Source organism: Chelmon rostratus, chromosome 4, assembly GCF_017976325.1.
Source record: "Chelmon rostratus isolate fCheRos1 chromosome 4, fCheRos1.pri, whole genome shotgun sequence".
Lineage (NCBI taxonomy): Eukaryota > Metazoa > Chordata > Actinopteri > Chaetodontiformes > Chaetodontidae > Chelmon > Chelmon rostratus.
Genome location: NC_055661.1, coordinates 27,473,501 through 27,492,497, shown reverse-complemented (window position 1 = coordinate 27,492,497; position 18,997 = coordinate 27,473,501). Strand labels below are relative to the sequence as shown.

At 42.4% G+C, this 18,997-nt stretch overlaps 1 protein-coding gene across 1 annotated transcript; it reads right to left on the bottom strand.

Moving 5' to 3' along the window:
- Positions 1–353: 353 nt before the first annotated feature.
- sox14 (SRY-box transcription factor 14) lies at positions 354–2,335 on the bottom strand. Its single transcript, XM_041935180.1, has one exon. The coding sequence runs from the start codon at positions 1,886–1,888 to the stop codon at positions 1,172–1,174; it is 717 nt and encodes a 238-aa protein (XP_041791114.1). The 5' UTR covers positions 1,889–2,335; the 3' UTR covers positions 354–1,171.
- Positions 2,336–18,997: the final 16,662 nt, after the last annotated feature.

Sequence of the window (18,997 nt, the reverse complement as noted above, 5' to 3'; positions counted from 1 at the left end):
GAGGGGATCGACTCTGCTGCTGCTGGCCAGGCGAGTCCTCCATGCTCAGCACCACCGGGGGGTCAAGCCGGGTCTAACGTTTGAAATGCACAAAATTCTCCCAGTTATTTTCTTTTAAATAAAAAAAAATGTTGTTTCCACTCGCTTTTTGGCGGATTATTATTTCCGTTTGGAGCATTTATTTAATGCCATTGTGATTTGAACTTTTTAGCATTTTCTCAACGTAAAATCTATTTAATCAGGCCTTTATTCTGGCAGGTTTAAGTTCCCCGCAGCTCCTGCACAGTTTCCCACTATCTCTGCCATCTCAAGCACCCAATAAGCTACAAATCCAGTCCACCGATAGCGTTGAAGACAGATTGTCTTTATTCGAAATGCCTTCGTTCAGCAGTTGAACAAAGAGCAGGAGGTATCAACCTTCTAGATACATTATCCTTTCCATAACATGACAGATTTTAAATTACCATCTTAGATGATAATACACATATAACTCCTTGAATTCAAATAGAAGTTATCCTCAAAAACAATAGAATAAAATAAAATAAAATAAATGACGCGTGTGACTATATTAGCACTGAACCACAGGAAAAATGCAAAATAAAACATTTGGATGTAGTGATTTTTTTCTTTTTGTCATCTTAAATAGACCGTCTGGTTTTATGTGCCAGTTTTTGATAAATATGAACAATATGACCCGTATGTAATCCAGCCTATAGGTCCTGATTTCGACCCTATCCAGAACATCAGAAAATCACGAGTGCCAAAATGCAGACTACTTAGGCCTATACAGGAAATAAGAACGCTAATTGTGCAAGCCAAATTTTCAAAATAAAAGAGTACCCTATCAATAATCAACACAAATCAGCATATCAGCATTGAAATGTACACAATAAATAAAGTTAAAGGCCTCCTTTTCTGGCTGCCATAAACGTTATAACATTTACATTTCTTACAGTTCACAGGGCTCCGTCCTCACACCAAACCCCAGCTCCTCTGCTCTGTCAGGAACTTGTTGGATTTCTGCAAAAGTTTGTTTTTCTCTCTCTTTTTTTTGCCATAACAAGTCCAAGGCAGTTAACACTGTTCATGCCTTTAAATGGGGCGCGCTGTCCATAATATATTTACATGCATTTCAGTATTCAAGTGAATAGAAAAAACAGAGTCTTGAGGGTTACATGGCAGTGGCATGTGCGGATGAATATGGGTCTATCCCAGTCTTGGTCATACCTGGAAAAAGTATGTAGGCCACCGGGGGCTGTAAACTTGACGCTGACCAGGCTGTGCAGTTACACGGGACGACATAGCCCGGGTTTGTGGGCGACGGGTGGGTGTGGGTGTGCTGACTGGGGCACCCAAGGGTGCCGAACGCGCCGTTCTGGTATCCCAACGAGGACGCGTACGGCAAAGTGCTGGTGCTCAACGTGTGGGGCATCTCCGTCATCTTCTGGATGGCGCTGGAGCTGAACTGGCTCGGGTCGAGGAAGGAGTACGGGGCGGACGTCGGCGGCAGGAACGCTCTGGCTTTCTCCGAGGGGCCCAAAAGAGAGTCCGCGGCCGACACGGGAAGTCCCTTCAAGTGATCGGTGTCCCCGAGGTAAGGCAAAGGGAAAACGTACCTGTCCTTCTTGAGCAGGTTTTTGGGCTTGCGCCTGGGTCTGTACTTGTAGTCGGGGTGCTCCTTCATGTGTTGAGCCCGCAGCCTCTTGGCCTCGTCGATGTAAGGTCTCTTCTCGGACTCGGAGAGCAGCTTCCACTCGGCGCCCAGTCTTTTGCTGATCTCCGAGTTGTGCATTTTGGGATTCTCCTGAGCCATTTTCCTCCGCTGGCCCCGGGACCAGACCATGAACGCGTTCATGGGTCTCTTGATATGATCAGCGGGCTTTGACATCTTTAAAAAGCGTGCGCGTATCCTCAATGTTAACGACGAGGAAAAGTTCTTATCGGAAGGGAAGAAGGAAGGAAGGAAGGGAAACTATTCACCTGTCTAAATGCCAGATACCAGTCATGCCACGTCTGGGATGTTCGGAGTGCGGAAAACAGCAAAAATCAAACAGAATGGAATAAAAATCCAGAGCCGGATCTGCTTTCCCAGAGTTTAAACACTGACGCGCGCTCGTTCAAGTCCAGATACAACTCTCTGTTTCAGACCTGCGGCAAAAAACACATGCAAGATGCACACACGTAAAAAAATCCTCAAAGGTGAAAGCAATGTTACGCAGGCAGTTTGCAGGAGTCGTAAAAGTGCTGTTTTTTTTCTGCGACACACTCTCCCTCTCCCTCTCTCTCTCTCTGAGGTTTGTCGTCAAGCACCTGGCTTGGAAATGAGCGGAAGAGCGTGAATACGAGCCAAAAGCGGTGAAGTTCAAAGGCTGGGCTGGTTTGGTTTCTGCACGCAATCTGACATAATCTGCAGGGCGTTCACTCGCCAACCTGCGCGCCCAATCAGCACGAAGAGCGGCTGCTGGAATACCTTCACCAAAAATATATGTACATTACAACATAAACAAAGAGCGGAAAGAGGGGTGTGTGTGTGTGTGCGTGTGTGTGTGTGTGTGCGTGTGTGTGAGTGCGCGCGTGAAGGGGTAATACTCAGGATCCCTCCCTGATTCCATTTAATGTAATGAATCGCAACAAACATGGACCTTCAACCTCTTCACCAGTTAAAACCTGACTTCAATCCAGAGAGGTGACCACACCGTGCAGCCAATTTACACTGAACTGCAGCTTCACACGGAAATACAGAGGTGGGGGGGGGGGGGCACGCAAAAATACATCCAGAGAGGCCGGAGGAGAGCTCGTATTTAGGTGCATTTTTGACTGTGAGGGGACATTTAATAATAATAATAGTAATAATAATAATAATAATAATAATCCCTTAGAGAAAGTCTCATTCCTTTCCTTGCATATCAAAAAGCAAACATGGCAGCCCCTCTGCACCACCTTCGGGGTCTTGCTCATGGACCCCCCAGCAGGGCCTCACTTCTGTGCCCCCGGTGATGGCGTCGTGTCAAACTCAGCTTCAGGACTTCAGCAGGTGTGACCTCTCCTAAACATTTCCCTCCGAACAAACAACAACAAAAAAAAGATGTCACAATTAACAGCAACAACTGGCGCTTCCTTCATACTGGAAGGGCCCGCCAAGCAAACACGCGCATGAACGCACACGCGCGCGCGGGCGCACGGTTTGGGCTCGTGCGTGTCGCAGATGTTGGACCTATGGAAAAGCTCAACTGTGGCAGAATTACAAACAGCAAGAAAATATTACATCAACTGTAAAGGTTCAGAGAAGCGTCATTGTGAAGCAGTAATTGTTGCATTAGCCCACATCAATGTGACAGTGTGGTTTTAAGGAGGCACAGAGTGATCGTTTTAAAAATGCAAATTTCAATGGGGACCATTGCCTAATAGCCCCCGGGCTAATGTGCCTGATATATGATTCCTTCAGCTGTGATTATTAAACGAGGCGCAGACAGCTGATCTCTCTTCTCACACAGTCAGAAAGCTGTGATTGGAGATACAATCCTGAGAGTCGACTCTAGTTAGTTACACCTCTGAGCAGATTTATTTAAGGCTGTCTTCGACCTATATAGCCATATACATCCGTGCGCGCGCACACGCGGATGTTGTGTACCACATCTTTTTGTAATTATCGTCTCATATTTCTGTGTGTGTGTGTGTGTGTCACTTCCAAGATGATTTTAGTTTCTTTAACATGTCACCACTCTGGCTGCTAATATCGCCAATATGCTGTGTGAGAAATCCACTAAAAATAACTAAAATACCTCAGAAATGTGATCAGGGAAAAAAAGAAGAAGAAAAAAACAATTTCTGTCTCACATATTTTTCAGTACTAACATTAAGATTTAATTTTGCACAAACTGAGAGAAATATTATCTCATGGAGGCCAAAATCTCTTTATTTTTGGGAGCCAAATAAAATGAAATGCAGCTGATTTTCCTGCCTCATATTGTCAGACTTCAGCACCGTCTGCGTCTCTTTCTCACGCTCTCCCTGCGCTCCCCACACACGCATGCGTCAAGCGGCAGCCTGCAACAAGAAGATTTCCATCATATCTTTCTTTGCAAACCCTGAAATTATCGTTAAAAAAATGCGCGTTTTGGGAGAAAAATCCTCCTAACCCCGACCTGCAGAACAATGCAGCCCACCGCCGAGGACGCCCCCCGACTCCTCTCAACACAAGCGCCGAGCGGATGCCTGCAAAACGCAAAAGCTCCTCAAATCCTCCCAATCGGCGGCTGCGATGTTCATCAGCGACCGTGAGGTACAATCCTGCATGTTGGCGCTGTATTTCAGGGCGTTTTGAAGTTTTAAATTGTGCTGTGCTATCTTCCACTGAACAGCGGATGCAATTTGATATGTAGCGTTTAGGCTGCCATACATCACCAGCTTAGGCTTCATTTTGAGATCAATGAATTAGATAACGGGAAATTATTTTAGGGGCTGAGCCTCCTCCTCACGAGGGAGAAGTCAACTATATTTCTTATTCAAAACCGGATTGTCTAATAAACGCACGCCTGAAAGTTCCCTCGACAATTTAAAGGGATAATGAGAAATGCAATAGTTTTAATTTGTCAGGGATTGAGATGATTATTTTTTTCCATCGGCATTTCTCAAATATGATGGTTACAGTGTGTGAGGCCTGAGACAAAAAGGTAAAATCAGACTTTAGAAATAAAGAAGTTGTAGTTTTAAAGCGGCGCGCGCGTTTACGCTAAAAACTTCTCCATGTCAAACTTCAGCGAAACGATTTGAATGTCAAAAAGTCATCTGAAATAAATTTGAAAAACTCGAGAAAAAAAGAACAAAATTCTAGATAATAAAAATATATTTTAATATATTTGATTCGGAAAAGACTGTTAGAGTGAAAACAACGTCTCCATCAGCTGTTAGTGTCAATAATGAGGAAAGTGACGACTTATAGCTCAAAATTACAAACAGACACACGCATTGGCGCGCGCACGAGACACCACCCCCTTCACACAAACGCGCTCGCATACACTCACTCACACACACACACTCACACACAGAGACACACACACACACAGCTAGGATTATCTAAGGACACATGTCCATCCATCTCGCCTTAAAAAGTGAATGGGGAGCGGCCTGACACACAGAGAGCCTATTAGCCAACTTGGGCTCCCGTGGAGCGCATTGAGGTAAGCTCCCCTACCGGAACTGTCCATGGTGCTGAAGCGCTAAGAGGGTTTCTGCACTGCACACTTGCGTCCTGCCTCAAAAACTCTTAAAAGCTAGGGTTGACATTTCAATGCCTTTTATTGTATTTCCATCCTATTTAGTGATGGTTCTCTGTAAAAAATAAAATATTAGAAACTGAGACAACTCACATGGTCAACAACTTTTCTAACTTTTTTTTTTTAGCAGAATGTTTTCAAGCCTGTTTTCTCTCAGTGTGGACGAACATAATAAATTATGGCATCATAAATGGTCATGAAACATTTTTATGCTGTCAAAAGCCAAAAAATGTCTAACTGCCTTACTTCAACTGAGCCTATTTTGTTACATGCAAACACACACACACACACACACACACACAAAGCAACAACAAACTCAGCTTTAAAAAATTTGCTTGAATGTGCCTTTTGGTTGGAGGACAGTTACACTGGCAACACTGCACCAGCAATTAGTCAGTGCCATTTACACTTTTGCTTTCCATTGATTCCACAGACTGAACCTATTCTAAACATTATATTCGCCACTATCTGGACTGAATACCCTTTGAAATTTTCAACAATTCTGCAACACCTACTTTTAACTAACTCTGAGTGAACTTAAGCACACACACAGTGTTCACTTATAGTTTCTGATCCACATGCAAACTGTTCAAAGAGCAACATAAAATTTATTGTGATTGACTCACTCATTGAGCAGAGAGGTGTTATCAGGATACTGATGACACCACACAGATTCCGCTTCAAATAACGCATTCATTTTGACAACAGAATCTGTTTATGTTTGTCTGCCTCATTTATACTTTCACATTAAAATACATGTGTTCATGTTCAAGGCATCTGTCCCCAGTGTAGACTGTTCATCCTGGAAATGGTACAAAAATGTATGAGTACGCTTTAATTGTTCATAATCATACTTGTATTGTTAAACACAAAAAGGCAGATACAGAAATAATTCCCAAACTCAAATTCAACGATCAACACGAGTGTTAATCTCACATAATGAGTGTTATGTTACAGAAAATACATATATATATATATATATATATGCCCCATCTTTGTGGAGACAATTTCCCATTAAGAAAGTAAAATCAGACTTGAATAAAATCTTTCAAAATGACTATACTTAAGCTGTTCTTGCTTTTATTGTGCAACAGTGGATAGTACAGAGCAGGGCGGAAAAAAAATTAAAGGTTCAAGGCATCAGGTAATAATGAAAGGATAGGGGCAATACTTCAAAGACCACGAGGTCCACATCACACAATTATACAATACAATTAGGATTAAAGGGGCAAAAGAGATAACAGGAGATAGGGATAAATTATCACAAAAGGAAAGATGTGACTCTCTCCTGACCTTCATTAAGAGAAAAAAAACTCATTTAGAGCTGGCCTTCTTTGCAGGGGGATTTGAGCCTTTCACATGAGACTGTGACTCACAAGATAAGATTCACCATACGAGTAGAAATGAGAATCTGAACACTAAACAATAACATCATGTATATTTTCAGAATAAAGTAATACAATAAACCACGATGCACATACATATATAGATCATACAATGAATACTGGATGAATTCAGAACAGTTTCCTGCCATATAGAGAATAAGTTTGCTGCTGGAACATACTTTGGAAAATAAAACATTTCCAGAGATCAGCATGTTTGACAGGTATGCCAGGCCCTGCAGTGCCTCCTGCACAAACTTGATTCAAGGAGTGTCGTAACTTCCAGGTCTCTGCTGTCTTTGGGATGGTGACATGATGTCTGATGGCAGTATGAAGTTGACATGGTGTCTGAGAGGCCACAGCTACTCAAAAGAAGCTCCACTGATCTACTTTTTGTTTGTGATTTCGCTCTGCTGCCACAGCCTGTGAGGACTCGGGTATCTTCAGGAGAACAGAGGGACCTTCAGACAGAGATGCCTTTAAATGGCATCCCAGCTCCAATATTGGTTCATCTAAATACCCCATTTCCTTTTCCTTAGAGGTGGATGCCTCTGAGATGAAATTAGGGTTCCTCGTCTAGAAACTATCTTTCAAGGTTCAGAAGCTGCCATCCTTCTTCTGAATCAGCCGCTGGGAGCTGCAGACAATGCAGGAGGCCCTGAAAGAATGGAAGCACTGGTTGATAGAACCGAAGCACCCTTGGACCGATTATAGGAACCATCAGCCAGACAGCAAAGGCCCAGCGTGGACTCTATTCCTCTTACACTGTCCAGAATCCGAAATTTGATGTTTTCACCCACCTGACTGTTCAATCTCAGGTCCTCCAATGGGCCAATTCCTCCAACCTCACCTGTCATCCTGTTGTCCGCCGCACACACTCCTTCTTCCAGCAGTGGTCCTGATGGTATTCAATGGAGGCAAATGTCCAGACTTCTCCTGCCTCTGCCGCATGTGAAACCATGATGCTCCACATCCACCGACATGCTCACTGGTTTCCTTCAATCTGGAAGACAACACCACCATCATCTCTGCTACTTTGTCCTGCACCCTCAACTTTCTCCTGCCAGTGAAGCAGTCCAACCAATCATCAATCCCATCTCCTTTAGGAAAACTCTTATCTTCCACATCCTTCCCCACTCCAATGGTCAGATGGGACACTTCAACAAGGACTTTGAAGCCATCATCCAGTTCCTGATGTCCACGAATCTGCTGCCTGGAGCATCAACTGTTCGATTTGAGTACTCCTACATCTTCTTCCCTGTCCTACATGGGGCTCGCTCACTGTTCCGACCTCCTCTTGTGCCAGACCAGGAGAGAGGAGTGAACAGTACTTTGGCATTTGTCAGTGAGACTTGGAAAAAAAACCCTTTTCTGTGGCGCTTCAATGCCAGAGAACAATCAGCAGGCTGGCAACATCATTGTCCACAGCTGAAGGAAAAGCTGTGCACCAGAGATCTCCCAGGTTTTCAGCAGGCCACCAAATGTTTGTCCTTCAGTTCCTGCTACTGCCTGCTTGAACTGCTTGATTTTGCTTGACATCAATTCTCAAACCTGCACAGCCACCACACCTCATCGACCGGGAGTCCATCTACACTGTCCACTGCCTGCTGAGGGTACACAGCCGGGGCAGGGAGTTGTAGTACCTGCTGGACTGGTAGTCCCAAAGAGTGCCCCCAGATCCATGCTTGCCCATCTTGGATGTGGATCCTTTTACCGACTTCCACTGGAGTCATCCCGAGCAACCATCAAACTGCATGGAGAACGGTTCCTGTCATGACCGTACCAAGAAAATAAGAGGTCTGTGGGTCAAGGGATTATCCAAAAAAAAAAAAAAAAAAAAAAAAAGCCAAAGCCAGAGACCTCATCTGGCTCCGGCACTCGGTTGTTTTTGTAGCGTCTGGCGCAGAATTCTGCAGGAAATATGCACACTGACAACAGTTCGACGCTGAGGAAAGGCCTAGACTGAGAGGAAGATGGAGTTCTTGACTCGAGTGACACGTCCCTCTAAAATCCTGTTTGTGTTAATTACTTCACAAAGAACTGGGCTCACCTTTTGAGCTGATTTAATTCTAATAAATGAATTTATGAAAATCCTACCTTATTTTATCCATATATTAATCTGGTTCAACTTATAAAAAAAAAATTAAGAAGTTCCACTTTCTTTATGTCATACAAATATTCATTACTAAACACCATCATAGCTAACAGCTAAAGATGTGGATGCTAACCACCTTTATACTACATTCTGTATTTGGGGAAAATCTCAAATTAAATAACTGTTCTTTCCAAGTAAAATGTCATGATAACACCTCCGACACATTTATACTCACTCACTCCCTCATTAGCCTGAAGCTACATCTCATCAGTGTCTGCTGGATTGCTGAGCCCAGCATTGACATCCAGGCTCTGTCCTTAGTTTTTAATTATTGGAAAAATACTTTATAATAAATGCAACAAAAATAAAAGGAAAACATAATGTATTGATTTATTTGATTTGCTGGTTATATAAGAGTGTGGCGGTCAAACAAATGCAGCATTTTCTGGGTCAGTGACTCAACACAAAAACATGCCGAAAGTCGTTTTTGTGAATTGATTTCTTTTTATACGACTCGTTTTAATGTCTCATCACAGGGCTCCCAGTGGCTGCACCCAGTCTGAGACCCGAACCCCGAGACGCGACGCGAAGCTGCCGTGAGTCAGGTGATGAGTTCAGAACTGAAACAGGAAATCAGTATTCCACAGTGCCAGTCTTGATTGTCTCAGAATTACACGTATCAATCAACCCACTCCTGTGCCTTTCCTCCCTGTTTTGTTTACAGAGCTTTCATCCTGAATTCAGAAGCTCTATTGGACAAACAGCTGCTTGTGAGCTCTGAGCTGGACTGTAGGTATTGTAAAATCAAAAACAGAGACAAGCCAAATGTGAGTCAGAATGTGGAGGCTTTTGAAGCCAGACAGACTGATGGAGAGAAAAAAAAAACTACAATTCTACAAATCTGTATCAGTGAATGATTAATTAATTTCCGTTGAATGATCTGTTCGAGCCTTGTGAGATATCAGTTTCCATTTCTTTTACACTTTTATAGAAGATCTCAAGAGACCGCCAGTTCAAAAGACGGTTCAATTTAGAGTTCCCACTGGAAATGGTTTCAGAAAGTCTTTGCCATACGTTGGGCTTTGATGTGTTTTAACTGTCATAATCTTACTGTTCGGAGATGGGGAAATAAATTCTGTTAATTTTTCCATTGTAAGAGCTCCTTTTTTCTTGACTTCACATTACAGCTTAGATTTGTGACAAAAAATATGAAAAGATTACCACAGAAATACGTATGTCAAACTTTTTGTACCAGTATACAAACACATATGATCATAATTCTGTTACTGCAAAGGAAAGCTCTACTTCTGTGTTATAATTTCATGAAAAGGGACCTTTTTTCTGAAAGATAAAGCTTTTGATTGGATCGCAGAGCTTGACCTCCATCATGTCATAGCTAGAAGGTGACTTGCTGTCAGAGAGTCAAACAATCTGCTCCGGACCCGGCAGGTCGTTTATTAACGAAAGAAAAGATTGATTTCCTGTCATAAGCGTTTGTTCCACTTTTTTCCACACGGCAGTTGTCTTTGGCTTCGCTTTCTAGCAGGAGTCACGTTCGGATTTGTGCGCTCGCAGGTAGATCTTTGATAGCTGTTTATTCAAAAGCAAACCAAAGTTGAAAAGAGGATATAACCTCGACTCAGAACTCTGGAGGGGTGGACTAAGATTGAAATTGGTCTGACTCTCTCTCTCTCTCTTGAATTGAGGGTCCATTGTAGTACGTCAAACAAAAGGTTTTTATCAGAGGCTCTTAATGTAACCCCCTCCCCTCACTCTCACGGCCACCAACTCGTTCTTCTCTTCCTCTCCTTTCTCATTCATTTATTCCACTGTGTGTGGAAATAGGCTGGGCAACAATTAATTTCAGAGTGAATTCAGGCAGGATCTATTACCCCTCTCTGCCTCTATTGCTCTAATGGAAATCTATTTCACTTCTCTTTTGTGTCCAATATAATTTAATGCCCATTTTATTAATGGCCTGAAATAATTACGGAAGGCTTTTGTGATTCTTGAGTATGTTTCATTTAATTGTGTAATAAATGTCTAATCAGAGCTCCCATCTGAAGCCATTATGGCATTAAAATTAACAATTACGCCACAAATGTCTTGGTGAATGCGTTGGGGTCTATAGAAATCGTTGCTGATAACAAGACACATATAAATCATTCATGAGAATTTTTTCAGAGAAAAGCGGAGTGAGAGATAGGAGGATGGGAGGGAGAAAAAAGAAGTGGGGGAAGAAAAGAGGAGAAGAAAGAGGCTGAGTTTTCTTTATTCCATTGAAAAACCGGGGATGGCCAAAAGATAGGGCATTTTAAAACTGTGTCACCCTCTCCAGTCCCTTTCTTCCCCTGTCTCTCTCTATCTCCCTTTAATTTGCCTTCCTCTTTATTTTTGAAGTGACAGATTTCACTTTGGGAATTCATTAACCGTTAACTTGGGTGATAAAATATCTATCAGGCCCTCTGCCCGGTTCCTTTGCTAAGCTGCGTGGCGCTCCGGTTCAACGTTGTGGGTGACCAAAGGCAATTAAAGAGGCTTCACACTCTCTCACTCTGCCAGCGTCACTTGCTCAGTGAAAACAGGAAGGCTGCTCAACGTACCAGCAAGAATTGTTTTCTTAGTAGCCAAGTATACAAATTTCATGGTATGGAGAAACTCCGTCTGCCGCTAAAAACCCTCGTCAGTTCCTCTGTGTCATTTCCAAGCTAATATACTACAATTGGTTTTGGTGAATCTATTTTAATAGCATAAGGTTTTGGCCTTCTTTGTTCTCTATTACCATGATGCACAAAGGGCCTCCCCGGGCAATGGATTGCACCCTGGTCCTAACCAGACTCTTTCAAGTGACAGAGTCAAGGGAGTGACTTTGATGTAGATGAAGTCTCATGTTAATGAGGAGGCTGATTTTAGTCTCAATCAAACACCCGTTTTTGAATCGAGCGATCTCGGATAAGTTGGTCCATCTCTGACTCTGGACCATGTGAGCGGGTTGGGCCGCTGCTGCTGGAGATTCAATAATTCACCAACAGTCGCTCCAGCCTGGAAGAATGTGACCAGGTGACATGATTCGAAACCTGAGATGCACTGTGGCTGTCAGTTCTCCACATCCAGCTTTTCAGATAAAAAAGGGAATTCATGTTTTCTATTAAGCTCGGAGCTCCGCATGGAGTCGTTTTAGGTCCACTTTTAACCAACCAGTCACAGCAATGATGCTAATTTTGTATTTATCATTTGTTTGTTTTTTGTGCAAATTTTGCCTTGTTAATGTTATTGTCAATGTAATTTTCACTAAATAAGCTGCATCGTCTAAGGCAACAATGTTGGTTGGTCACTGAACAGTCTGATAATTTCTGAGGAAAAAAACAACCAAAAGAATTTTAAAGTAGCCGAGTCCAAGGAAAATTATGTCACGTCTGTGTGAATCAGAGGAGGTTCATGGTTGTCTTCAGCCTTTTCAGGCTGGAGTAATGGCTCGCCGGCCCCGGGGACAAAATGAGCCGCAAGCTCCCAATTAACCCCCCCGTCCTTCCACCTGTACACTGTTTATAATATGCCAATGCTGGAATATAACAAATACATGTATGAATATTCATCTGGTAAAATAGTAATGCCCTTAGAACTACATTTTGACACATGGGCCCTCTTCAATTTCTCATTCCCAGAGACACTTTGTACTCACTGTCTCATACAGACGGACAAGGTATGACTAAACATCTGTGTGAGACGCACCGGGTCTCAACTAACTACACTGTAAGCCCATCCACTGCAATATTAGGTGTTCCGAGCAAGGTGACAGAGTATAAAGAGCAAGAAAGTCCACAAATGGAGGAAGGTGGGATGGAGTCCGAGATTCGAGAAATCACAAGTGAAACCAAAAGAGAACAATCTTTTCCAAAACCTAACCAAGCAACTTTGATGCCTAAAAGTAAGCAAACTGCGACCGTTTCACAACATTAACGCAGTAACAATGAATGTCCGGTACCACGAAGGCCCCGTTCGTCGCTGGTACTCTGACAACGGGCCGTTTTGGGTGTCTTTGGCAATCAACCTGCTCAGTCGGTTAGGTTTGAGGCGGTGTTGATCCTGGCCATCAGAGGACTTTGACAGCAGAGTGCATCTGAAGGACTTTTGATCAAAAAACTTTGCAGATTTCCAGTCGAATTTGATACCAAGCAAGGTTGTGTTTTAAACTTGCTGATTTCACTGTCTTATTTTCATTGTTAAAACTCTTCTGTTCCACATTAGTGCAATAACTTGAATTATTCGAATTCAAAGCTGCACTGGTAACATTTGTTAGGTGCGACCGCAGCGTTGCCTTGTTAAATCAGTCGTACCTTTTTGGAGTTTTTGTCATATTTGTCTTCAGTGTAGGAGGAGCAGAACTTTAAAATCTTACGAACTACTTTGCTGTTTGAAAAGTTCAGCAAACCCTCTCTGTTATCATATCCACAAGCCTCTTACAATCACTTGTTTAGAGAGTCATTATCACGATATCAGAGGACATCCTTGAGAGTCCAAAATTCCTCCAGCATCTCAAAGAAAATCAATAACTTGTGTTACACAAAGAATTCCATTTTTAAAATGTTCTAAATGTTATAGCTGAAAAAGTTTGCAGTGAAACACGGTAACAATGTGTAAGAGGTATCACAGCTCAGTGTGAAGCTGCTGACACCTACACATCAGGGGTTGACCTGACTGACTCACCACTGCAACGTGAGGATTCAACAACCAGCGCACACGCCGCAGGAGTAGATCCGTTCCGAGGCGACTTTTAAATCGATCAATGCATTTTTTTTATTTTCCCAAGAGCCGCTGAAAGCAGAGGTTTCAAAACCGGAATTTAACCTTGGCAAAAACAAAAGTCGTGCTATTCACTATGATCGATCAGAAATCTCAAGCAAGTCTCAAGTTTCTACAAGTGGATTTTAATACTGTGGTGACACTAATGGAAACCAGTGGATACAGGTCCTGTAGTTACATTCAAAATGACATCGGGGACAGCAAAATGCCTTAAGTGTCTACTCCATTCAGTGTCAGTGTGTCAAATCTCTCACCAGGAAAACAACCGTACAGGTCACCCATGCAAGCAGGTTATTACAGCCCACATTCACGCTGATTGCTAGGCAGTGACTTCTAGTGGCCGTAGTAATTATGATGGGAAAGTCCGGTGAAAAGAGCGAAGAAGTCCAGAAATGGACGGTGTGGGGTGGACAGACTGGCACCCAGGAGGCCGCTGCTTCCATCCTGTGTTAAACAGGAAGTCAGTTTTTCCTTATTTCAACTCAGTACCCTGTACTTCAGACTGACTTTTCCCAGCATCTCACAGCTCATCAGAAACAAGCCCCTCTGTGGTCTCCTGATGACTCCACACGAGGAAGAGTCATGAGCCCACACACTGAAAATCTCTTTAACCATCTCAGCTGTTTACTGCATTTCTACTTATTGGGGTTTCATTGTCCAAACAGATCATCTCCCACTTAATTATACCTTTAACTGATGTGCACGTTAACCTTGATGTTTCCACAAACACACTTCTGTCTTTGTGATCACACCTCACACCCCCCCTCTTCTTCCAACCAATTTAATTCCAAGCTCCAGATTTCATGGTCAATTTTATCTCTCTCACTCTCAAAGAGTCCATCATCAATTCTTCACAACTTTTCACGTCCCCTTTCTCTGCAGATTCACTGCGAAATTGCCTATTCAGGTTATTAAAGCACTGTGACTGCTAGAAATTTGCGGCAACACCCGCCGCTTTGAATATGCATTTGGAATGCTGACCTCCAGCAGCAATTAGTCTTAGTCTTTGTTTATCCTTAAAACAAACCACGCAGCTCTTTTCATTCTTTATTTCACAGTCTTTGTTGCAGCCCAGCGGTCTTCTGGCCATCTGGCAAACTGGGACAAATCTCGCTGGCCCGCCGCATCGGCGGACCGGCAAAAAATCCATAAAGTTTCTGCCGGCCATCCGACCACGGTTGTCTTTAGCAGCCTGCTGTGCGTCTGTCAACAATCACAACCAAGCGAGCATGTTGTTGCTGATGAGTTTTCAGTAAAATAAATTTCTAACACAACCCACAGAATGAGGCTGGGCTTCTGGGCAAACAGCTGGAATTTTCAAGCTAGCATTGTTAGGCTATGCTAACGTTATCTTATTCATGCCTTATTTGTTATGTATTATTTATTTGAACATTATTTGTGTGTGTGTGTGTGTGTTGGGGGGGGGGCTGTGCTTTTTGCCCATGCTGCCTGTTAACAGCTGCGATCTGTGCAGCTGACTGTGTGGAGTCTGGTTAGCATTATCATTGCTACTAGCTGCCATTTCTCACTGAAATGCTGTTTTAGACATCTATCAATGTGTGCCATGAAGTAATGAAAATGAACATACACAAGCTGTCATGACGACTGTAAACAGGAAACTCACCCAATGACAAAGCTCAACGAGCGCAATGACACGTCTAAAATATCATAACTGGATTTCATCCACACACAATAAACAGCTGGAATGAGTAATAAATACCAGCTGTGAGTGAGGTTTGACATCGATCTAAACTGCTGTGCAGGGCTGCTTTGTTGCTTCTTTGTTTTTCTGGAAAAAAAACCCTAATTTTTTTTATTGTTTTTTTTTTTTTTTTGGCAAAGCTGCTCTATGCTGCTCCACACTGGAAGAAGTAATAAAGATAAAGGCAATATCTTTATGACACTTAGTCACACAGTCTGAGTCCTTTCCTTTGTCTTTAAAGAGACCATGGGCTATAATTGGAGACCAGCGCACATCGTCTCTCGGCTGAGAGGGTAAATGAGGGATCCCTAGACTCCAGGATTACCCTATTATTGAGAAGACGTTCCACTAAGCCTCCACCACTGACACATATTCCTGTTCTATGGCCTATTCACTTTAAAATATGTCTTGTCAGGGAGGCTTACAGAAATCTACATAATCCTTTTTCATCACAATTAAAGATACCACTGAACAATAAAATTGCTTGCTCTCTGGTTTGTTTCATGTTGCTGTGAGAAAAAAGGGGTGAGGGAAATGCGGCCGAGCGTTCCTGAAGGTTGCAGGAGGCTGAAATGAATTTTGGTTCGAGTCTGAGGAGAGAAAAGAACTCGATTACGTCCTTTAACCTTTACAAGTGTACAGCCGTCATGAAAAACGTCCCTCTGGACCAAAGTCAGGAACAGATTTCAAACAGCGAAATTTTGGGGCAAAAATGGAAAAATAAACAAAATCAGTTGGTCATAATCCTTCATCTGCTTTTAAACACAGTTTTGATGATCTTCAACATGATGCTGTGCGAGATTCTCCCTTATTTACTCAGGACCTTACTGGATCTAATATTTGCCTTCAAGCCACCTGAAGTCCTGCTCAGTCTGCTTGTTACAAATGACAGTAATTAACTGAATGTTGAGGAAATGCTGCTTATTCATCACGTTCTGTCAAAGACTAAAAGAGATGAAGCGCAGCCGTATCATACCAATGATGTTATGAAAGTATATTTGGGAAAAGTCTGGAAATATATGAAAATATACAATAAATAAAAAAACAAGACAATTCAATCATATTTTGTCATGTCAGGGCTGCAGGCTACTCGCTAGCTTTGCTTAGTTATTGACACGCCGCTGCTGCTGCTGCTGATGACGATGATGATGACTGGTAACAGTTCTGATTGGTCCATGTTAATAAGTCTTCTTCATTAGTCGGGGTCCCATCCAAAAGTGTTGCAAGTTTTAACAGAATTTGGAGCAAGAAAATTTGAATGAATCTGTGTTTCAGTGCACGACCGTTTTTTTTTGGTTCACTGAGATTCTCCGTTCAGAAAACCACTGAATCAACACAGAAGAGGGAGCAACAAGATGATGGGATTAAAAGAGCGCCAGTAGAACCTCAAATGGTGCCAAAATATGTTTGTGACAATGTGAAATTGCTGTTTGTTTCATGTATTTATGTGAGGAAGGTTTCAGTGGATCTGTGTGGAGCGACGAGGAGACTTTTAACACTTCTTCTTCTTCGTCTTCTTCTCGTCTCACAGTGGGAACAACTGATCAGTCATGTGAGTCAAATGTTCACTACGTCAGAATTTATTATAAAAAAGCGTCTTTTTCAAAACAGGAAAGTTCAAAAAAGTGCAAAAACATTTTTTTTTGCAAAATTCAGGAAGTTTTTTCTAATTTCGCCGTTTTCATCAACATTTTATTTGGCAACATTTCAAAATGTGCATAAAAACACTTTTATGGAAGACCAGCGATTCGGACAAATCACAGTAGAAGAGGCACATGTGCAACCAAAAATAATAATAATGAATGACGGCAGGTCAAAACGCTGTGCTGGCTACATGATCACTGACCAGCGGCTGCAAACGCACCTGCTCTGATCAGACCGAGCAGCTCTACTCATGTCAGTCCACCATCAGTTGCCATCATGAGCTGCATCAGGAACATAAAATGCTTAAGTTGACCAACATTGTTCAGGTTTAACTGCTGGAATTTTCTTATTTCATTCAATTCATTCATTCGTCACTTTAACACCCGCCTGGACCCTTTTGGTAGATTCTGACAGTCCAGGTTCATGATTGATTAATGAAACTGAGGACAAAACTGAAGACAATCAACTCTTAACTGGATTTAACTCAGAAACGTTCATGTTCATCGTCTTTGGTGGAAGAATTATTTAGATATTTAACACAAAAGACTCAAAATACTCAACTACCTGAATTATGAATAGATAGATAGATAGATGGATAGATGGATAGATAGATAGATAGATAGATAGATAGATAGATAGATAGATAGATAGATAGATAGATAGATAGACTTTATTTATCCCAAGCTGGGAAATTGCAGTGCAGCAGCAGCATCACACACAGTGAAATAAGTGAAAAAATTGTGAAATAAGACTATAAAGAACAAACTATACATAATAAAATATCAAAATAGCAAACAGTAAAAAGATTATATACATAATAATAATAATTATTATTATGTCAGTAGAATAATTACACTGACATTAAAATCAAATAAAGTAGCAAAAGTAAAAGTACTCATTTTGCAGAGTGCCCCCTTTCTAAGCATGCTATTACTATTTATTCATATTACTGGATTACTGCTGATGCACGCAGGTGGAATGAACTTTCACTCATTTGTGTACTTTTTCGAAGATAATCACAAACAGTTTATGTAAAACTGTAAAACTGAAAGACTTACAATCGAAAAGAACTGAGATCTTTTCTAAAGGAATGTCTGTCCACAGCTCGAAATAATACATATTTCAACACAGACAACTTCAGTGGTGTTGTGTGAGAAAGAATATAAACAAATTACCATCAATATTTCCACACTGAAAACAGACAGAGACACAGACAAAAACACCTCTTCCCTCCCTTCTTGTTCCAGCTAGTCGCCCCATCAAGTCTGTGCAGCGGGAAAATATGCAACAACAAACAGGCTTCCTGCAGGCTAACCATCACGCTGCGTGCAGCTCCAGCCAATGAGACACTTGTCATGTGTGAGATGGTTGTGGGACAGTGACCGCGCTGTGTTGTCATGTACACCATAAAATAAGGTGAAAGCATCAAAGGTTCCGTCCACACATGAAAGTCAGAGGAGATTACAGCGAGATCACAGTTTGTATCGCCCACTGTGTGTGCTGCAGCGAGCTAATTGCCCTTTAATTACTTGAAATTGTTTTAATCAAATCCACCAGATTTTTTAGTTGACGTTAAAATGTTCCGATTAGAGCGATATTCCTACCCAGGGCAGACAAGAACATCTGCTGTCCAAGCATCGACGGCAGACTGGCGCCGTCTCGACAAAATTAGCCGCACTTTGCAAACGGTGCACATGAACCATGTGTTTCCAGCCCGGACTGCTCCCTTATGTGTCATCAACTTGTTCTATTTCTCTTGGATTCAGCCCACGAGTTCCCACGTTTCACAGAATGACAATCGACAACGGGAAAAGGTCATGGAAGGTGAATGGATGTGGGCGTAGGGACGCATGGAGAGATGGGAGGCATCAGCGGCGGCATGCACCGCACGCCGTGAGTTTCTCCGCAGCGTTCAGCGAGGCTCAACGCACACATCCAAAATGATGACTGTAAAAACAAAGAGCAGCTGCAGGAGGGAGGGGCTGAGGTGAAAGTCTTCTGTCTCAGCTCAGAGGAAGAGTCGTCTCCACACACCTGTATCTGGACACCCATCCACAAACCAGACCACGTCTGCAGCATGCTAGCATGCTAACAT